This window comes from Biomphalaria glabrata, chromosome 6, assembly GCF_947242115.1.
Source record: "Biomphalaria glabrata chromosome 6, xgBioGlab47.1, whole genome shotgun sequence".
Taxonomy (NCBI): Eukaryota; Metazoa; Mollusca; class Gastropoda; family Planorbidae; genus Biomphalaria; species Biomphalaria glabrata.
In genome coordinates, this window is record NC_074716.1 from 36,675,725 (window position 1) to 36,699,374 (window position 23,650).

The following is a 23,650-nucleotide window of genomic DNA, read 5'->3' on the forward strand; positions in this document are numbered from 1 at the left end:
ACCCCCCTCCCCCAAAACACTAAATCTGCCTAGAAGTTGACTGCACAAATATCAACTCACATAATGTCATCGCGGACGATTTCAATGCTAAGTCTCCACAGTGGGGCTATGACGTAATTGATTTGTCAGGACATAAAATACATGATCTCCTCAATAATTCTAATCTCTTTTCCTTACAAAATAAACATACTCCCCCAACATTATACTATACTGGTAACGGCAGTCAATCCAGACCTGACCTTACTCTAATAACAGCAAATTTAAAATCCCATACACAATTCCAGGTCCTTGACGATATTGGGAGCGATCATATGCCCTTATTGATCACTATTGCCCTCTCAGAGGCCAGGGGTGTAGCCCTAAAAGTCCCACGGAAGTGGAGCTATACCAAAGCGAACTGGCCAGCATACGAGGCAGCAGTCGAAGCTGCCCTAATGAATTTAGCGGTGGAGGAGAAAGACGTCGACACTACCTACGGCTAAATAACAGCAACAATGTTGGGTGCGGCCAAGAGGTTTGTCCCGCGGACTTATCCTGGCGTTAGGATTTGAACAAGCTGGTCCTGAGACGCAAGCGGGCCCGGAGGCTCGCTGAAAAGAAGGGTACCCCTGAAATCCGGCGGGAGTACAACCGGCTCTGTAGAGCCAAGAGTAAATTGGCCCGACGCGTTCGGTCGGACCATTGGAACGCTGCGCCGGGATGGATCTTCGGGACTCCTCGAAAGCCTGGCGTCTTCTACGAAACCTTGAGGCCAAAGACACAGGTCGAACGGCTACCCCTCTATCCTCACCCAGAGTGCCGGTCTCAACGGTAACCAAAATGGCCGGGTTGCTAAATCGACATTTTGCTAAAATTAGCAAGCCCGTAAAGAAGACAGCCATGTCCAAAGCCCTCAACAAAGAACGTAAAAGACTCGAGATGGAGCCAGATGAGCCTGAAACCCAAGCAACGTGCAACGCCCCCTTCTGTTGTGCTGAGCTGGACAGAGCGATAGCTAATTGCAAAAACCGAAAAGCCAGACAAGGACCAGACAAGGTTACCCCTGAGATGGTAAAACTCCTGGAGTTTATGAATCGAACCTAGGCAGAGTCCAGAATTCCCGGGGCCTGGAAGAGTGCTATCATTGTGCCAGTCCTTAAGAAGGGTAAAGACGCGACTAACTTGGAGTCCTACAGACCCATTTCACTAGCCTCAACCCTTGGCAAAATTGCTGAGCGTATGGTTAACGAGCGGCTAGTTTGGTCCTTTGAGAGTGCCGGTATCCTGGCGCCAGAACAGGCCGGCTTTAAGGCAGGCTTGAGCCCGATCGACCAGGTCACGATATTCGCATAGGAGGTGGCCGATGGGTTCCAGAGGTCCGAAAGCACATAGACCTAAAACAGGCTTACGACCGTGTGTGGAAGCAAGGCCTCTATCTTAAGCTTAGAGCCATGGGTGTGCGGGGAAAGATATACAATTAGATACAATCCTTTCTGGGAGGAGCACACGTAAAAAATACCAGCACTCCCTTAGCAAGCCAAAACAGCAACTTCATGGCCTGCCCCAGGGCTCTGCCCTGTCTTGCACACTTTTCATGGCCTATCTTAATAGTTTGCCCAGCTCAGTGCGGTCCAAAAAACTGCTTCATGCGGATGACATTGTGCTCTGGTCAACCGGTAAGAAAGCCGACCAAATTCAGGCGGCATTACAAGCAGACCTCCAAAACAATCTCCTCGTATTGCGACAAATGGCAGATTCAGTTAAACGTTGCCAAAACGACCTGGTCCCTGTTCAGCCTAGGGATCGACATTCTTAAGGCTCCATACGAGCTTCAACTCGGTGGGCTGCGACTCCAACGTGAAAACACGCCAAAGTATCTATGGGTGACCCTGGATAGAAAACTGTCAATGCTCCAGCACGTCCAGGATGTTGAAAGAAAAGCCTCGGAGAAGTTAGCGTTACTAAGAAAGCTGGCCAGCACAAAGTGGGGTGCCAAAGCTGACATGCTACGCACATTGTACCTAGGGGCATTCAGATCACAAATTGAGTACAGCTATACAGTTCAAGTATATGCTAGTAAAACTGCCCTCGAATCACTCGACCGAGTACAAGCACAGGCCCTGAGGTTCATTTGTGGCACCTTTCGACAAGCCCAACAAACGCTGCTGAAATCTTAACAAACGTGGCCCCCTTAAATCTTCGGAGGGAAGTACTTACGGCCTTCGAGCGCTACCAAAGGGGCGACTCTAGGCTACCCACCTCAATATTAGTGCGACAGTGTAGAGAGAGGAACCGCATAAAAATGCGATCGTTCCTCCACATTGCGGCTAATTAGTCTAAATCAGCTGGGCTCTCCACTGACAGAATCTCAATAAGAAGGATTAGTACCTGTCCCTAATAGGGCAAGAGGGAGCCACCAAGAGGCGACTAACACCTGCCATTCTCCAAAATTTGGCATCAGCAACAATTAAATCCTACCCATCAGGTGCCATTTTCTGCTATACCGATGGGTCGGTATTGAGGGACCCCGATAGATCAGGGTATGGGGCCCTTATAGTCTACCCAGACCGGACATAACCAGACCGGCTACGCCGCATGCTCCATGGACGCCGAGTTAATGGGAATAACTCGGGCGTTTGAGGCAATTAGAGCCCGAATGAAAAAACACGAAACTGGTGCCACTACTGTGGTACTAGTAACCGACTCTTGCTCCAGTCTCCTAGCTATGGGTGGCGGCGGGGGAGGGTCGCCCGTAATAGAAGAGGCAATCGGCGCCACAGATAACATCCGCCGAGCTATTGGAGCTGTCGTTTTCATGCAGTGGGCGCCCTCACATTGCGGCGTGTGGGGCAATGAAACGGCAGACGTCCTCACAAGGGAGGGTGCTATGGCAGCCACACACCTCGAAGCATCAAGCACGTACTTACAAGCAACGGCACAAATCTGAGCACTCATTCATGAGAAATGGTTAAAGTCCTGGGAGGAATACGACAGAGCATGTGGTGTCTGGCAGCACATGCGTCACCCAGATCGCGACTATCCATGGTGGCGGCGTCCCGAGACATGACGTTAAACTGCGCTCCTCTTTCCTTAGCACTTTTCAAGCTCGAAAGTGCCATACTTCTTTTCTATCATTGTGTCTGCCTCCTCTTTTCCTCAGTCTGCCTTCATTGATCATCACTCTGTCTCCTTATCTCTAAAATCTCCCTACGTCCTAGACCAGTCCGTTTGCCGTGGACTGCGAGGGGTATGGGGGGATAAAGAGATCCTGGTGTTTGAGTGGTTGCTATCTGAGGATAAACCACCACAACACAATACTTCGGCTCCAAGTTCCCATAGACCTGAGGCCCAGATGGCCCGTTCTGGGTTAACCGGCTGGTCATGCCGAGCTACCAGCATTCGACCTTTGCTGGAGGGCGGTGGCTGGAGGGTCAATCAGGGAGTTGCTGTATTGGACACATGTCCGATGTAGCAGCTGACTGAGTATAGCACCTGTGTAGCCCTGGCGGGCTCATTCTGGACATCCGAATGGCCCGTCCCCTTGTTGGACTCGATGGCGGGTGGGGAGCACAGGTGCCGAATTAACCAAAATATATATGGACAAAAAAACACACACAAAACTACTTGCCCCAGACCTATGTCTGGGCAAGAAACGTCGAATTGACGATAAAAAAGAGGAGGTCCCAAAAAGCTGTGCCACCTGGCCATCATTTCTGGTGGTTAGGTGCACAGAGGAGGGTAAAAGCCTGACAAAGTTGAGCCCTTTTATTATCTATAAGGGACTCAAGTCAGTAGTGGGAGAGCCCAAGAGTGTGTCTAAGCTACACAAATCAATGGAACTCCTTGTAGAAGTAGACAGCAAGACACACTCTGATGGGCTTTTAAGATGCAGAAGACTCTGTGATCTCCAAGTGGAAGTCATGCCACACAAGAGTCTGAACACCAGCAGAGGTGTAATCAGCTCTAGGGACCTACTGGAATGTTCCGAGAAGGAAATAGTGGAGGGCATTGAAGGAGTCACCCATGCCCGGCGCATTACCAGGCGCAGGGAGGGTGAGGAGGTCAAATCCGCCACTATTATCCTCACATTCGGAACTAGGACACCGCCAGAGTATGTGAAGGCAGAATATCCTACGAGTTCCAGTGAGGCCCTACATACCTAACCCCATGAGGTGCTTCAAGTGCCAGGGTTATGGACACGGCGCGGCAGTCTGCATGAGGAACACTGTGTGTGCCAGATGTGCTGGAGAGGGTCAGAGGACAAGGGCTGCACAGCCCAGTTCAAATGCCCAAACTGTCAAGCTGGCCACTCAGCCTACTCCAAGGACTGCCCTGTGTGGAAACAGGAGGTTGCCGTGCAGGAGTACAAGGCAAGAAACGGATGTACCTTTAGCCAGTCGAAATCGGCTGTACTGGCCCTACCCAAGGGCCAATTCGGTTTGACAAAGACCTACGCCCAGGCTGTTGCTAAGAAAGGAAGATCCATAGCCACACAGACGGACACATTGACCCCACCACCCCCTCCTCCTCCCCCAACTCAGAAGAAAACACCGCCAAAGAACACACCTCTGAAGAAACAAGAAAGCCCTGTTGTCATGCTAAAGAACAGGTTCTCTGTGCTCGCTGATGAGAGCATGGAGACTGAGCAGCATGTCAAAACCAATACTCCGGGAGAACCCGGAGATATCATGTCTGACACAGGTTCTCCTCAGAGAACCCAGCCAGACACCCCAACCTCTACTGAGTTAGAGGTTGACCAACTCCCTAAGGGGAGAAATCAAAGCGGAGAGGATGCCCGAGGTGAGAGAGGAGGAAATAACCTCCGCTCTAACCAGAGGGATCTCCCCTCTCCAGAGAGAAAGACTTCCCCCAAAAGGGGGTTGTCCTCCTCTCCATCCAAACCCAAGAATAAAAATACCAAGGTCACTGGAATAAAGGGAAAACCCTCCGGGGGCCTCCCAAGGCCAAATAGCTCCAAGTAGGTCATCTAGAATAAGCCATGGATTCCAGAATTGTACAGTGGAATTGTAGAGGCCTCAATGCCAATTACGAGGAAATGCAGCTACTGATGGACTCTGAGACTCCTGTAGCTGTCTGCTTACAGGAAACATTTCTGAAAGATTGCATCAGCTTCCGAAGCTACCGTGCTTACACCAAGAATGTTGAGTATGCAGAGAGAGCATCAGGTGGAGTCTGTATCCTTGTGAAGGATAGCATTCCCCATGAGAGGGTAGAACTACAGACCACACTACAGACCGTAGCAGATAGGATAACCCTTCACAAGGTTATCACTTGCTGCAGCCTGTATCTACCACCAGGCGCTCCATTAAACCGAACAGACATGGAGGACCTATTGAAACAACTCCCCCGGCCTTATTTAATCCTTGGGGATTTCAATGCCCATAATACCATGTGGGGATCCAACAATACCGACACAAGAGGTCGTATGCTGGAGGATATCTTCCTCCAACATGATTTATGCATACTTAATGATGCATCACCGACCTACTTGCACCCAGGAACTGGATCATTCACATGCATTGACCTCACCGTATGCGTCCCCGGACTTCTGGACGATTTTAAATGGTCAGTTAGCAATGATCTACGGGGAAGTGATCACTTCCCAATCATCATTACTAACAATCTCCCTTCATTGGGACGACCTCAGCGGTGGAAACTGAATAAGGCCGATTGGGAACAATTCCAAAAAAGATGCTCTGAGGATATCACAGAAAATATCCTCCATGAACAGAACCCAGCTGATACCTTTGCTAGCAAGCTACTAAGTATAGCCAGGAAAGTTGTACCCCTTACCTCTGCAAATCCAAAACGGCCTAGCAAACCATGGTTTGATACAGCTTGCAAAAGTGCTATTGGTGATAGGAAAAAACGACTGGCTGCATTTATAAAGAATCCTTCCCAGGAAAACCTAAAGCTATTCAGGATAGCTAGAGCAAAGGCTAGACAAACCATACGGTCAGCCAAAAGGAATTCCTGGAGAAGTTTTGTCGGCAGTCTGGATGCCAAAACTTCTGCTAGAGCGGTTTGGAAGGCAGTAAGGCGAATCAAAGGGAAAGAATCAAATGCAGTAGGGCATTTGAAAAGCCAAGGACGAAATGTTACGTCCCCCAGAGAAATAGCTGACATCCTTGCATCCTCAATAGCAGAAAAGTCATCCAAAGCCCACTACACGCCAGAGTTCCAAAAAGTTAAAACCTGGGAGGAAAGTCACCCCATTGATTTCAGGTCAGAGAACAATGAAGACTACAACAAACCGTTCTCGCTTGAGAAACTGAGGGAATCGCTGGACAAGTCACATGATTCAGCGCCTGGAGAAGACGAAATCCATTACCAGTTCCTCAAGCACCTTCCCGAACCCTCATTGGCAGTCCTGCTAGGGGTTTATAACTGTGTGTGGCAAACAGGCGCTTTCCCAAACAGCTGGAGGAAAGCCATAGTTATTCCGATACCTAAACCGGGAAGAGACGGCTCTGACCCAGCTAACTATCGACCAATAGCACTAACAAGCTGCATCTGCAAAACCATGGAAAGAATTATTAACAGTAGGCTGGTCTGGTACCTGGAAAGGAATAAAGTGATCTCAAACTACCAGTGCGGATTCCGGCAGGGGCGGACAACAACTGACCACCTGGTAAGGCTGGAAGCTTATATTAGAAATGCATTACTCAGAAGAGAACATCTAGTAGCTGTATTCTTCGATATAGAAAAGGCCTATGACACAACCTGGAAACATGGCATTCTACGTGACCCGGCGCTTATGGGGCTTAAGGGACACCTCCCCCGTTTTGTGGAGGAATTCCTGAAAGATCGAAAATTTCAGGTTCGACTGGGCAACTCCGCTTCTGACACTCATGACCAGGAAATGGGTGTACCCCAGGGCAGCATTCTGTCAGTCACCCTGTTCAACATTAAAATAAATAGCATCATAAATGCTCTGTCCCCAAGCATACTACAAGTTGACTTTAGGGAACTGCAGGAGAGCTACGGAGATTGTGGCACCATCTACACAGACGGATCCAAAATGGGTATATAGAATATAGAATAGAATTTTAAGTGTGTAATTCGCTTTTTTTTTTTTTGAAGAGGAGTATATTAGCTTTGAACCTGCTTGACGGGAGTTTAAGCTCAAAACCCTTTATGGGTACGGTCATAGCATTTTGAGTGTTTAATTTGCTTTTTTTTTTCATATGAAAGATGTATTTTTTAGCTTCAAATCCCGCTGAGGAGAGGTTTAAACTCGAAACCCTTTTGGCTACGCTCATATGTTTTTTAGTGTGCGATTCGTTTTTTTTTTTTTAATATTGATGAGGGTTTTTTTAGCTTCAAACCCCACTGAAGGGGGGTTTAAACTAAAAAAAACCTTTGGCTAAGCGCATAGAATTTTGAGTATGTAATTTACTTTTTTTATATTGAAGAGGTGGTTTTTAGCTATAAACCCCTCTTGGCTACGCTCATAGAATCTGGTGACTGATTTATCTGGTGACTGATGTATGGATAAAGGGGGTTTTATCGTAAATTTCGGAGGGGGTTTTAAAATAAAAATTTTCCTTTACTATGCTCTTGGATATTGGGAATTCTTGTTTGCATTTTTTTTTTTTTGGTTTTGGTTTAATATAAGAGGGTTATTTGACTGCAAAAGCCCCTGGTAGGGGTTTTGATTTTAATATCCCTTTGACTGCGCTGGTGCTAGTGATGGTTTAGTATTAAAATCTCACCCAAAATAAATAGAATCAAAGCAAAAAAATCAGTCACTAAATTCCGACACCCCCCCTCCCCTGCGAAAGGGACCACCTGCTACAGCCAGTACAACCCATCCTCATTGACGATAAATAAATAAATTCTGCTATATCGGATTTACAATTCAAGATGACCTGTCTCTAGAAGACGAGATAAAAAAATACGCATAAGGAAGGCCGCATCGACCTTCCCTAGACTCTGACCAAGAGTTTGGGAAAACCAGAATCTCACTACAGCGACCAAAATGCCTTCTTAGTACGCTACTGTACTGCATTGAGTCGTGGACTACCTACGAAAGCAAGAGAGAAAACTAAACTCATTCCACTTGCGCTGCCTTGAAAATCACATGGCAAGAGAGAGTGTGCAATACTAAGATCCTCGCGCGAACGGGCCTTCCCAGCATCTTTACAGTCCTCAGGCAACGCCGCCTGCGCTGGCTCGGACATGTCCTCCGGATGGAGGAAACTTGCGATCTGGCTCAAGAAAAACTGGTCACCCCACCTCCGTTACGTGAATGTAATAAAACGGGATTTAAAAACAGTGAACATTGGTACTGACCATTGGGAAGACATAGCCCTAGACCGCACTAGTTTGAGAGAGACAGTGACCAAGAAAGCTATGGACAGCGAGAAAACGTGGGCCTCAGCTCTTGAAGAAAAGCGTGCCATACGAAAAATGGCCGGTTCCTCTTCCACCAAAACGAAAGCCATCTTGGCCTGCAATATAATTGGACGGGAGTATCTCTCCGAAATAGGGCTCCACAGTCACATTAAAAAATGTTCAAGAAGAACCATAGTCGTTCTAGGACTGATGGAGGCCAATGATGAAATAGTAAAAGCGTACTAATGATAACGTAATGCTGACATCTATGAAAATTATCAACAACGAAAAACATGAAATGGTCAATTATGAATAAAATAGGGCCTACATATACCGGTAAAAGAAAAGGAAACATCAAAACACATTTAGGGCAAGAACAACAAAATTTAGGAGAGAAGAGAGGGGATGCATTAGGTGAACTTCTCCCCTCGCTCTTAGTTATTAGATGCATGGCTTAAAGAGATTTGACATGACACCACGGTGGAGCTCCACTTGGAATAAGGCTGGGTTGGGCTGGCGAAGGGGGGGGGTCTTTTCTGTAGACAAAAGAACAAAATATATCAATGTGATTTTTTTTTATCGGCCCTGTGCTAGTTCTCAAGCTAAGCTTGTTGCGATTGACTTGTATCAATTAGTTTTGATCGGTCATGTAATTAAATTTTAATAGATCTAGTCTAACCATAATAAATCTGTGCGATTATATTTTTTTTGCCAATTGTTTTGTTTAGCGCAATTTCATGCTTTTAGCTTTCTCAAAACGCTATGATCATGTCACTTGTCTGGACCAGTTGAGAAAATGGGGGTGGTGGAGGGAGAAAGAAAGTGACATTTGGATGAATTTTAACGTAATCCCTTTTTAAAGCATTTTTTTTAAAGGAGGAAAGACCTGAATTCGAACTCATGGCTCACGCATGGGCGCCCGTAGGATGGGGGTCTCAAGGTCGAGGACTTGTACCCCCTTGGATTCTGAGTTGCGAATTCTAGCCAATCTATTTTTTTGCATCGTCAAATCTGCCTACGGGGCTCCAAAACCAGATTTTTTGTTAGGGTTCCTTAAACGACGCAAGAGCTGGAACGTAAAGAAGAATATCATCATCATCATCATCATCAAACTCCATTAGAGTGAGGGCTTGAGAGGCTCAAATCCTCTCTTGCAAAAGCCCTGGACAGAAACCCTGCTGTCTTGCGTAGTGCTTAAATGTCGCCATACTGGTCGAGAATTTTGGGTTTCCCTGACCTGTCGAGACGGAGATCAGCAAGTCTGGGGCAGTCAAACAGAATATGAGGCACGTTTTCCTCTTCCTCCCCGCAGCGGGGGCACCGTGAAACGAAATTTGGCCATAGCCATGAGAAATATGAGCCAAGAGGACAATGGCCTGTCCTGCACTGTGCTATAATAGCTTGCTCAGGCCTGGACAGCCTCCAATACGGGGAAGTGCGGTCAGGGCGCCTCATGCGCTCCCAGACTCTACGGGCTTTTTGGGACTTGTTCCTGCACTCAAACCACTTTTCCATTTCTGTTTTTTGTATTATAGCCAGGGCTTGATAAAAGCTTACAGCCTGTTCAGTTGGTGGAATTTGCCCTCGCTGGTGGGCCAAAGAATCTGCAATTGTGTTGCCAGTCACACATAAGTGACTCGGTACCCACTGCATTATTACAGGGGTGCCATAGCGTTGTTTTATGTTGTGTGAAGCCAATTGTTTTGTTTAGCGCAATTTCATACTTTTAGCTTTCTCAAAACGCTATGATCCTGTCACTTGTCTGGACCAGTTGAGAAAATGGGGTTGGTGGGGGGGGGGGGGGAGAAAGTGACATTTGGGTGAATTTTAACGTAATCCCCTTTTTAAAGCATTTTTTTTTAAAGGAGGAAAGACCTGAATTCGAACTCATGGCTCACGCATGGGCGCCCGTAGGACTTGTACCCCCCTGGATTCTGAGTTGCGAATTCTAGCCAATCTACGTCCCGAGACATGACGTTAAACTGCGCTCCTCTTTCCTTAGCACTTTTGGAGCTCAAAAGTGCCCTACTTCTTTTCTATCATTGTGTCTGCCTCCTCTTTTCCTAAGTCTGCCTTCATTGATCATCACACTGTCTCCTTAACTTTAAATTCTCACTACGTCCTAGACCAGTCCGTTTGCCGTGGACTGCGACGGGTAAGGGGGGATTAAGAGATCCTGGTGTTTGAGTGGTGGCTATCTGAGGATAAACCACAACAACACAATACTTTGGCTCCAAGTTCCCCTAGACCTGAGACCCAGATGGCCCGCTCTGGGTCAACCGGCTGGTCATGCCGAGCTACCAGCATAGGTCGTCGACCTATGCTGGAGGGCGGTGGCTGGAGGGTCAATCAGGGAGCTGCTGTATCGGACACATGTCCGATGTAGCAGCTGACTGAGTATAGCACCTGTGTAGCCCTGGCGGGCTCATTCTGGACATCCGAATGGCCCGTCCCCTTGTTGGACTCGATGGCGGGTGGGGAGCACAGGTGCCGAATTAACCAAAATATATATGGACAAAAAAACACACACAAAACTACTTGCCCCAGACCTATGTCTGGGCAAGAAACGACGAATTCACGATAAAAAAGAGGAGGTCCCAAAAAGCTGTGCCACCTGGCCATCATTTCTGGTGGTTAGATGCACAGAGGAGGGAAAAAGCCTGACCAAGTTGAGCCCTTTTATTATCTATAAGGGACTCAAGTCAGTAGTGGGAGAGCCCAAGAGTGTGTCTAAGCTACACAAAACAATGGAACTCCTTGTAGAAGTAGACAGCAAGACACACTCTGATGGGCTTTTAAGATGCAGAAGACTCTGTGATCTCCAAGTGGAAGTCATGCCACACAAGAGTCTGAACACCAGCAGAGGTGTAATCAGCTCTAGGGACCTACTGGAATGTTCCGAGAAGGAAATAGTGGAGGGCATTGAAGGAGTCACCCATGCCCGGCGCATTACCAGGCGCAGGGAGGGTGAGGAGGTCAAAACCGCCACTATTATCCTCACATTCGGAACTAGGACACCGCCAGAGTATGTGAAGGCAGGATACCTACGAGTTCCAGTGAGGCCCTACATACCTAACCCCATGAGGTGCTTCAAGTGCCAGGGTTATGGACACGGCGCGGCAGTCTGTAAGAGGAACACTGTGTGTGCCAGATGTGCTGAAGAGGGTCATGAGGACAAGGGCTGCACAGCCCAGTTCAAATGCCCAAACTGTCAAGCTGGCCACTCAGCCTACTCCAAGGACTGCCCTGTGTGGAAACAGGAGGTTGCCGTGCAGGAGTACAAGGCAAGAAACGGATGTACCTTTAGCCAGTCGAAATCGGCTGTACTGGCCCTACCCAAGGGCCAATTCGGTTTGACAAAGACCTACGCCCAGGCTGTTGCTAAGAAAGGAAGATCCATAGCCACACAGACGGACACATTGACCCCACCACCCCCTCCTCCTCCCCCAACTCAGAAGAAAACACCGCCAAAGAACACACCTCTGAAGAAACAAGAAAGCCCTGTTGTCATGCTAAAGAACAGGTTCTCTGTGCTCGCTGATGAGAGCATGGAGACTGAGCAGCATGTCAAAACCAATACTCCGGGAGAACCCGGAGATATCATGTCTGACACAGGTTCTCCTCAGAGAACCCAGCCAGACACCCCAACCTCTACTGAGTTAGAGGTTGACCAACTCCCTAAGGGGAGAAATCAAAGCGGAGAGGATGCCCGAGGTGAGAGAGGAGGAAATAACCTCCGCTCTAACCAGAGGGATCTCCCCTCTCCAGAGAGAAAGACTTCCCCCAAAAGGGGGTTGTCCTCCTCTCCAACCAAACCCAAGAATAAAAATACCAAGGTCACTGGAATAAAGGGAAACCCCTCCGGGGGCCTCCCAAGGCCAAATAGCTCCAAGTAGGTCATCTAGAATAAGCCATGGATTCCAGAATTGTACAGTGGAATTGTAGAGGCCTCAATGCCAATTACGAGGAAATGCAGCTACTGATGGACTCTGAGACTCCTGTAGCTGTCTGCTTACAGGAAACATTTCTAAAAGATTGCATCAGCTTCCGAAGCTACCGTGCTTACACCAAGAATGTTGAGGATGCAGAGAGAGCATCAGGTGGAGTCTGTATCCTTGTGAAGGATAGCATTCCCCATGAGAGGGTAGAACTACAGACCACACTACAGGCCGTAGCAGCTAGGATAACCCTTCACAAGGTTATCACTTGCTGCAGCCTGTATCTACCACCAGGCGCTCCATTAAACCGAACAGACATGGAGGACCTATTGAAACAACTCCCCCGGCCTTATTTAATCCTTGGGGATTTCAATGCCCATAACACCATGTGGGGATCCAACAATACCGACACAAGAGGTCGTATGCTGGAGGATATCTTCCTCCAACATGATTTATGCATACTTAATGATGCATCACCGACCTACTTGCACCCAGGAACTGGATCATTCACATGCATTGACCTCACCGTATGCGTCCCCGGACTTCTGGACGATTTTAAATGGTCAGTTAGCAATGATCTACGGGGAAGTGATCACTTCCCAATCATAATTACTAACAATCTCCCTTCATTGGGACGACCTCAGCGGTGGAAACTGAATAAGGCCGATTGGGAACAATTCCAAAAAAGATGCTCTGAGGATATCACAGAAAATATCCTCCATGAACAGAACCCAGCTGATACCTTTGCTAGCAAGCTACTAAGTATAGCCAGGAAAGTTGTACCCCTTACCTCTGCAAATCCAAAACGGCCTAGCAAACCATGGTTTGATACAGCTTGCAAAAGTGCTATTGGTGATAGGAAAAAACGACTGGCTGCATTTATAAAGAATCCTTCCCAGGAAAACCTAAAGCTATTCAGGATAGCTAGAGCAAAGGCTAGACAAACCATACGGTCAGCCAAAAGGAATTCCTGGAGAAGTTTTGTCGGCAGTCTGGATGCCAAAACTTCTGCTAGAGCGGTTTGGAAGGCAGTAAGGCGAATCAAAGGGAAAGAATCAAATGCAATAGGACATTTGAAAAACCAAGGACGAACTGTCACGTCCCCCAGAGAAATAGCTGACTGCCTTGCATCCTCAATAGCAGAAAAATCATCCACTGCACACTACACGCCAGAGTTCCAAAAAGTCAAAACCAGGGAGGAAAGACACCCCATTGATTTCAGGTCAGAGAACAATGAAGACTACAACAAACCGTTCTCGCTTGAGGAACTGAGGGAATCGCTGGACAAGTCACATGACACAGCGCCTGGAGAAGACGAAATCCATTACCAGTTCCTCAAGCACCTTCCCGAACCCTCATTGGCAGTCCTACTAGGGGTCTATAACTGTGTGTGGCAAACAGGCGCTTTCCCAAACAGCTGGAGGAAAGCCACAGTTATACCGATACCTAAACCGGGAAGAGACGGCTCTGACCCAGCTAACTATCGACCAATAGCACTAACAAGCTGCATCTGCAAAACCATGGAAAGAATGATTAACAGTAGGCTGGTCTGGTACCTGGAAAGGAATAAAGTGATCTCAAACTACCAGTGCGGATTCCGGCAGGGGCGGACAACAACTGACCACCTGGTAAGGCTGGAAGCTTATATTAGAAATGCATTACTCAGAAGAGAACATCTAGTAGCTGTATTCTTCGATATAGAAAAGGCCTATGACACAACCTGGAAACATGGCATTCTACGTGACCTGGCGCTTATGGGGCTTAAGGGACACCTCCCCCGTTTTGTGGAGGAATTCCTGAAAGATCGAAAATTTCAGGTCCGAGTGGGCAACTCCGCTTCTGACACTCATGACCAGGAAATGGGTGTACCCCAGGGCAGCATTCTGTCAGTCACCCTGTTCAACATTAAAATAAATAGCATCATAAATGCGCTGTCCCCTGGCATAGAGTGCTCTTTGTATGTTGATGACTTTGTCATTCTTACTTATGGGAAAAACATGAACACCTTAGAAAGGAAATTACAGTTATGTTTAAACATAATTCAGGGTTGGGCAAACTATAATGGTTTCAAATTCTCTGACTCCAAAACAGTTAGTATGCATTTTTGTAATCTAAGGGGGCTCCACCCAGACCCTGAACTATTTATACACAAAAAGAAGATCCCTGTCGTGAAAACTACAAAATTTTTAGGCCTCACCTTAGATTCCAAATTTAATTTTCTCCCCCACATTAAGGAACTTAAGAAGAAATGCCAAAAGTCATTAAACATACTAAGAGTACTCAGCCATACGGACTGGGGAGCTGACAGAGATACCTTGCTGCTGCTCTATCGGAGTCTAATTCGATCCAAGCTAGACTACGGATCCATAATATATGGAGCAGCAAGGAAGTCGTACCTAAAAATACTGGAACCAATACAAAATGCTGCCCTGCGTCTCTGACTCGGCGCGTTTCGTACATCACCTATCCCAAGTCTCCATGTGGAGGCTGGAGAACTCCCCATGGATATAAGAATGAAAAAGCTTGCAATGCAGTATATAGTCAAGCTAAAATCCAACCCCACGAACCCTGCTTTTGACTTCATATTTAACCCCACAGAGGTAGAATTATACAATCGAAGGCCTAACGCCATACAGCCGTTGGGCCTTCGAATGAGAGAACCCATCCAAAATTTAAGCCCACCCATTGACCAAATCTCTAAAATAGAAACCCCTCAGAATCCTCCTTGGCTAATGAATAAACCTAAATTAAATTTATCCCTCCTTAATTTCAAAAAAGAAAATACAGACCCAAGCATACTACAAGTCCACTTTAGGGAACTGCAGGAGAGCTACGGAGATTGCGGCACCATCTACACAGACGGATCCAAAATGGAGGGAAAGGTCGCGTGTGCCTGCTCGGAACAAAACAATCTCCCGTAGACTCCCCGATGGCTGCTCCATCTTTACGGCCGAATTGCACGCAATATTGCTTGCACTTATGGCCGTAAAAGCATCAGAAAGGAGTAAATTTATAATCTGCTCCGACTCCAAATCTGCATTGCAAGCTTTGGGGCGGATGAAGACTGACATCCCATTGGTACATAAGAGCCTGAAGCTGTTGGACCTAATAACAGCCGACCGTAGGGATGTCACCTTCATCTGGGTCCCCTCCCATGTTGGCATTGAGGGAAACGAAGCCGCAGACAGAGAAGCAAAGAGAGCCCTAAATCATGCGGTGTCAGGAACCCAAATTCCCTACTCGGACCTGAGACAAAGTATTGCCTCTGCCACCTATCGAGAGTGGCAGAACCGATGGGAGGCTGAGACTCACAGTAAACTCAGGCAGATTGTGGCGGATGTCAGGTGGCGGCCCACATCTAAGGGCCTGACAAGGCGTGGTAGCACAACCATGTCCAGACTTAGGATTGGCCACACCTACATCACGCACTCTTTTGTACTGAAGAGAGAGGAGCCCCCACTTTGCGAGTACTGTGACTCTCGCCTCACCGTGGAACATATCCTCGTTGATTGCCCCAGATACCAGGATGTCAGGGCGAAACATTTTAGAGCCACTAATCTAAAAACACTATTTAATAATGTCGACCCTGGGAAGGTACTGGGCTTTATTCGGGAAGTGGGGCTATCTACGAAGATCTGATTTCTGAATTTGTGAACATGCACTATTTACATTAGATTTTTCCCAAATATTTAAATTTTTACTACCTTTACTATTTTAACTGTGAATAGACCCTAATTTTAATTATATTACTGTATAGAATCTGGCCCTTGTTGTTTAGAGAGAGAGTAGTCCTTAAGGGACTGCAGGCACGACATGGCCTAAATTGTGCCGATGTGCCTCAAATCGACAACAACAAATCTAGCCAATCTATTTTTTTGCATTGTCAAATCTGCCTACGGGGCTCCAAAACCGGATTTTTTGTTAGGGTTCCTAAAACGACGCAAGAGCTGGAACGTGAAGAAGAATATGAGCACGGTGCACAATATGCAATATTGACAGTTTCTGTGGCCACAATCTGTTTGCAGTTTGTTTTTTTGTCGGCCATAGGGAGGCCGGTCCACGCGGATAAGCTTAACAACGTGTACAGTAAATAGTTTGTTGGCTTGTTTGGTGTGTTTTTTTATTTTTTTATTTTTATGAAACAAGCATTTACAATGGTCTCAATATTACACAGGCCAAAAAAAAAAGGGGGGGGGGGCGCACTATTTCTTTTCTCTAATAATCTGCGTAATAAGAAAGTAAAAGATACGACTTTGAGCTATAGATCGCAACTTGCACCCCCCTGCAAATTATCCTGCGGGCGCCCCTGGGCTAATAGAAGATTGTATAGTTATCGTTTGTTTCAAACTTACTTTAAAGATGCGACCTATAAAGGGGACTAATTCAGCTTGAGGCCTACCACCACTTCAGTCAAGTAAAATTTCTTTCCCTTGTTCGAGATACCAAACAAAATAATTAATTACCAATAAATAATTAACTAATTGGTTAATTTTTTAAATTGATTTTTGTGCTGTCAGGTAAAAGAAATAATATTTCGCATATTCAGCTTGATCCGAAATTGGGTGTGGGAGAAATAACGTCCACTTATAACCATACAGACAGAGTTGATATAAGCGTTGTAAAAAAATAATATGAGCACACATGTGTGTCAGGGTTCACTTTATGTTTGTCTGGACTTGGTTCCTGTGGCTCTATAGGGGGTTTCTTGGCTTGATAATGGTTATATAATTAGGAACAATTACTACTAGATATAGTTAACTCCAACTCCAGAATTCCAAGAACATGACAATGATACTTTAATACTTAATAATCCAATAGAGCACAAATAATGACATAAACCTCAATGTATATTTAATACACAACACCAGTCCAGGAACATAATACAACTGACTACCAATTCCACTCTATCAACCAACGGAAACTCACATTCATAAAATATCACGTGTATACTGTTCACATTCATGTCTGGGGGAAATAAACACAGGGATATGACTCTTTCATACTTAAATAGTACCAAGAAATAACACAATCACTCTCGCCATACCTGCCCCTGACAATGTGCATTGAATATGTAAAGAAAAAATGTGTGGATGTCAATGTCCAAGTCTTAATAAGAACATTTTATAGTAGTTAAATATCTTTGAGATTTTCCAGCTCAGCATGTAAATAAAAATCATCGACTTTATAGATAACATATAGATTTATATTTTCTTGTTTTTATTTAACATTTCTTCTTAGATAGTTTGAAATGATGTTTTAACTTCCCGGAATGTGTGAAACGCTAAGCTTAAATTCTTGTAGTAAAAGGGCACAGCGAGTTAGCTTCGAATTTTTATAACTACCTTTGTTTAGATATTGTAATGCCCGTTGATTGGTTTCTAATACAAAATGGACATTACTGAGATAGAGGGCCTATTTGCCGACGTTCCACAGTGGAACATCGTGTCTCCCGTGCGGTTAACTTTCGGCTAACAAATTTGACGGCCTTCGTACGCCCCCTCTCTCTTGAGATAGCACCCCATCGATACCGGGAGCGGAAGCGTCTGTTCTGAGAATAAAACGCATTGTGTCAGACTTTGTTATTTGACACTCATCGTTCCATACAACTTATTCCAATTTTCCTTTTGTTAGTAAGTCGGTGAAGCACCGCCTTAATCTCACTAAATCGAGGGATAACTTTGGAATAGTAAGAAGTGAGACCAATAAGAAATCGAACCTGTTTTTGTTTTTTTTGCGACCCCCAAAAGGGGAATAACCGCTATTTGTTTTGTGTAGTCTGTCTGTCCGTCGTCCGTCCCGTTTAGATCTCGTAAACTAGAAAAGATATTGAACATCCAACATAATGATGCAACGACTGTAATCGAAAAATTTAATATTTTCAATCAACTATGCTAGCAGTTTTTTTTTTTTCATAAAAATATACCAATTTTACAACTATTCACTAGTAATAGTATTTAGTAAGGGAGATAACTATTCACCATAATAAAACACATTTATGCAAACGTTTTCAGGAGTTTTGTCAAAAAAAATAATATTTTTTTTACAATTGTATTGCTAATTTAAGTTAAGTTCTGTCACCTTCTGCTATCCAGTTGTAGCCTATGGTGGACCGTTGGAACACCGCACAAGATCTGTCAACCGTCTTTCTCCATTCCTCTCTGTCCTTTGCCTTTGATAGAATTTCATTCGGATATTCTTTCTGAAAATATTGAAACCTGCCTTTTTACCTGCTTGGGTGGACCACTTCGGGGGCCGATTTTGAGTTTGTGTTTCCGGACAAACTGTCTTTGTAGCCTTGTTTTTATTAGGCCGTGCAATGTAGTGATTTTTTTTCCTTAGACGTCATTCGGAATATTTCTTTTGTAGGTGGCCGCCTCTGAGTTTGTGTGATAATATAAACTCTATTTTTAATCTTGTTTGTTATATATTTTCAATGCTGTATATTAAAGAAAGAAAATAGCTTAGTTCCCATGGTGGAAATTCTTAGTAGGTCTTATTGTTTAGCTTATTCCAGAGTTATATTTACAGTGGTAATAATGTCGTTTATAGTTACAATGCAATTACAACCATTATTTTTTGTTCTTAAGCACACACACATTATGTTTTTGCACCCATCTTATCAGCATGTGACATTTTGAAAATTTTAAGGAAATTAAAACCAAAATTTGTGAAGCAAAAAAATAAAATAAAATAATAATAATAGAGAGATGTAGGTCTGAGAATTACAAGTGCATTAGCATGTTTGGTTTCTAGCTACTACTAAAGTTTTATTATCACTTTTATTTATCATCCCCCCTCTCCCGCCAACAAAACAAAACCCCTAATAATACGTAAAATCTCTGACTTTTCTTCAACTTATCTATTCAACATTTAATATGTTGCTTTTTTCACCACCGTAACACACACACACACACACACAACAGCACACACACCCTCTTTCACACTTTTAACTATCCGATTGATTCAACACACACTTTTTAGCTTTTTACATTCTACATATATAGTAGAGGTTAGATGCACATTTTTTTCTCCTAGTCAAGAGCCACTCAAGCCCGAAGCTTACGAGAAAAATAATGTTCGTCTCTATCTATAACTGACGAAATAAAACAAAAATTCATGTGTAAACATTGGACCGAAATGCAAATAAGCGTTTTTCTTTCAAATGGGAAGAGGATAGCTTAAAGAATTCATCCATTTTCTATAACTCACTGGCCAAAAAGAAAATGCAGTGCGGTGTTTGGGGAAGTGTTGGGGCCCTTGGGGGACATAAAATAAAGGAACTTTTTTTTTTCCTTTACGCTTACAACTGAGGGCCGTCCCACCAAAAATGCAAGTACCAAAAAGTGTGTGGAGTTGGGAGGATGGGTGGGATTACATTGGAAAATAAAAAAAAAATCATGAGTAACAACAACAAAAAAAAAGAAGAAGAAGAAGGGAACCTCAAAACTTTAGAGGCCAGAAAACTGGGGGGGGGGGGCATTTCAGTACGGGCCTAGCATTAAAGGACAAAAAAAAGTTTCCGGTCAAAATAAATACGTACCAACTATTACAATCATAATAGGTATATTTCTTATTATTATTATACATATATATTACTTTAATTTCCCCACTATTGTTATCTGTCGCCCTTTTTAACTTTTTCATTCATTAAATCATTTATTTATTTAAACTCATTTTTTCTCCATTGCATTATTGTATGTCTTCTTTGTGTCTGTTTCCTAAACCTTAAATGTACGCTTCTCTATAGTTCTTTGAAAGAATCTCCTAGACCAGGGATTCCCAAAGTAGTCTATAGAAACCCTAGGGGTCTGCGACGACTTCCAAAGGGTTTACGAGAGTGAAAAAATAAATTGGGGGTCTGAGATGTAAATGGGGGTGTACGATAGTGGTTCTCATATAAGCAGTCGAGTTTTTATAATTCATTTCTTATTTACGAAATTAACTCATACACACATTGATTTATACTCTAGTTAATCATTTGAATTTCAACCCAGATATTCGAATGAATTTTTAAATTTGTAAATGTTAACATCGTATTTAAATAACTGTGTCTATGTGAAACATGGTTGAATCCAGAAAGTAATGTAGACAGTACAGTGTTGATTATTTGAAATTTGGCTTCATTCCTATCTTCATTGCCTATGTGTCTATTATGCAACAAAGTAAAGACGCTAAGAAACCAAGCTGGAGGATCATGTGAGAGGAAAGTAATAAGCAATGTCTTTGATTCCGAAGATTAAGGATAAGTGCAGTGTTTCACTACGCTAACTCAGTTGCGACCCTGCATATCTTTCCGCATCTCGTGCAGACAACGCCGTTGTCCGCTGGCGATCTATTAAGTTTTCTTTCCGTCTTCTACGCTGATAAAATACATAAAGATTTGAACTAGTTTCAACCACTCAATGATGGAGTTCAGAATTAACACACAGAGAACAAAAACCTTCAACATCACAAAGAGAAGAGGTTTGCGAGCGCTGTACAATATCTCTACTTAAAGTAAATTTCGTAAAAATCGCAAACTAAAGACAAAAACTGTTTTACACAAACCTGTATCTGATATAATAAAACAAATTCATGCAAGCAGCAACACAGTTAAAAACCGTATTGGTGAAATTAGTTTTTCATTAAAAGCTGTTTACTACTTATCTCTCTATTAATTTGGACGAGTTAACCTTGCCTGGTAATGAAACATTTTATTGGTATATGTTTGTTTTATTATAAATCAAGAAAACCATGAAGAACTTTGCCAAGAAGTTATATCATTTGCTCTTTCACAAGATGTTTAACGAAAGTCTTTGTTTGACAATATTTTTGTCTCTTTTTAACACTGTTTTGGAGTAGGACTACTTGGATGAGTAAGATCTAATTTAAAAACAATAGTACCGTAATCAAGCAGAAATCATAATCTATTGAACAGACTTGTTTCAGAAATTTAGATTTAACTTGCAGCTGTATGGTGATGCCAAAATTTTATAAAGAGGTCCATAATCTGAGCATATTAATTCTTGTGAGAATTTAACTAATAAAGCTAAAGATTGGACTGGGCGAATATTTCCAAATTTCTATGAAGCTGATGTTTTGACTTGTGTTGAGTATTTAAATGCCTTCTGTTTCAATTTTCAGCTAAGGTTTGGGGATATTCTGAATACGGTAATAGCTCAAAGAATTATCAATCCCTATGATGATAATATAGGAAAGACGGATGGAAAATTACAAGAACTGTTCAAAATTAATACTGATGAAGAGCTTAAAGAGCTATTTAAAAAATGGATATCTGCCTTCTAGCGCCACAAATACTGGTACCTAATATTTATTATTACAGTTAAAGAGCCTGATGTCACTGTTTGTAAGTTTCTCTCTTGTTAGTTGAACTCGTTGTTGATCTTTGCCGAAATTCGTCAGGGGCGCTGAAATCTTGTAACTGTGATGCCCAGGATTCTATAGATGTGTATATCTAGATCTAAATGCTATCTTAGAGATTCTATAAACGAAGATCCTTTTAATTGAAATACAGAACTTTAATTCGTCAACCAAGAATCACTTTATATGGACAGAAATAAAACTGTATCAGATGAATAACTTCTTTCAAAGCTCAATAAAATATATTCAGATTAATACTAGATCTAATAAAATACAAAACTTGTCACTGCAAGCTCTAACTCAAACTAAAATACGTCCTATCTCTATGAAAAATCTGTGCACTCGCGTTTTTCTAACCTCCAATTTGACACTTGGCTATTTAAACTAGACTTTGGTTTAGTTAAATTGATACATGACACTTATCATCACGAAGTTTTTAACTGTGATTCCATCTTCATATTTAGTGGAAAAAAAGGTTTCATGGAGGTTGACAATCTTCTAATGATAATGCAAATAACAGGAAATCACTAACCGAGAAATTAAAATATTAAACCTAACAAAATGAAGCCCAATTTTGAAATGTTATTATCAAAGCAGCCCGCCCACTAATAGGCATTTTGTTTGATAAATTTATGTATAAAATATTAAATTTTTAAAGCTAAATTTTAAATTTAATATTCCTTAATAAATATACACGACTTAGAAATCAATGAGAAAATAAATACACATTTGAAGTTTGACAAATGCAAGCAGGGGGTCTACCGAAAATTGAAAAACAAATTTTGGGAACCTGTGCCCTAAATTAAGCATTGCCATCTCTAATTAAATATTCAATTAATTAAATTAAAATTACACTATGTCACATTAACATTTACCCCCAATATTCTATTGTATTAATTGAATTTGTCTCTTCATATTTCTTTGCTTTTTTTCTACTCTAGGTCAGAAGCAGAATGACAGCTGATAAAAAATATGGACAGCAACCAATGAATCAGCCTTTTGAAAATTTAAAAGATGAAAAAAACAAATTAAGTAATCAAGTTAGTCCTCCATCTGATAAAACTAATACCAGATGATAAATCATTCATGTTTTTTTAAGTTACTATTTCAATATTAACATATCTCACAATATATCACAATAAATATTAAAATCTTTGTATTTCATGTACATTTTTTTAAAATTGCTTTTCATATCATTTTTTTTTAATAAGCCAATAAATAAATATATATGAATAGTTTTGTTGCATCAGTAGTCTGACCTCAAAGCAAAACATTTAAGCCATATCAACATGTTTATGTCACTAAGATGGATTACATGTCCTCGCATTTTTTATGTTTTTTTAAATCTTAGCAACTCTAATGTTTCAGATTCAAAATTTATATTGACCCAAGCAAATTTGTTTATAGATGGTGCATTTTTTGTATCTGTATGTCATTTTTTTTTGTTGCTTCTAAATAAACTATTTCTAAATAAACTATATTGTATGTTGGTTTCTATGGTAAAATATGTCATTTTCAGTTCATAGTAAAAATATATGCCTATATTTAGTCAATATTTGAGTATTATAATTTGATAAAAAGCAAAATTTAAAAAAAATACTTAAAAAAAACAAAGTATTATTGTATCAATTAGTTTGGATCTCAGTCATGTAATTAAATCTGTAAAAAGCCTCAGATGACAATCTATAATTATTAATCAACACACTAAAGATCAATGCAACTTCAAAAATAATCTTATATACACATCCATAACACTAATTACCCATCACAAATGGAAGTTCTCAATTAACAGAAGGACCTAGATCTAAAGAAAGATGCAACATCTGTAAAAAAAAAAGTGTGCACCATGAAACAGAAATCCATTCAATGTGACATCTTCGATGAATGGTACCATGCATCATGTCTCCATACACCTGTGTATTATGCATTAGGACTGCTTGACTCCTTTGATTCAGACACTTCTAATCCATACAACATCCTAAACACCATCCCAAAACAAACTCAACAACCACTAG

The 23,650-nt window shown here is 42.7% G+C and overlaps 1 protein-coding gene across 4 annotated transcripts in view; it reads left to right on the forward strand.

Moving 5' to 3' along the window:
- The window catches only part of LOC106060865 (protein O-mannosyl-transferase TMTC3-like), a 162,037-nt gene extending 138,927 nt beyond the window's left edge, over positions 1-23,110 (forward strand). For 3 of the 4 annotated variants that reach the window (XM_056033756.1, XM_056033754.1, XM_056033753.1), the window contains exons 22-23: positions 21,399-21,574; positions 22,577-22,756. In XM_056033756.1, the coding sequence (XP_055889731.1) occupies positions 21,399-21,560 (162 nt within the window). In that variant the 3' untranslated portion in view covers positions 21,561-21,574; positions 22,577-22,756. Of the gene's footprint in view, positions 1-21,398; positions 21,575-22,576 lie in introns of all 4 variants that reach the window. The other variant, XM_056033755.1, reaches the window with a different exon arrangement.
- Positions 23,111-23,650: the final 540 nt, after the last annotated feature.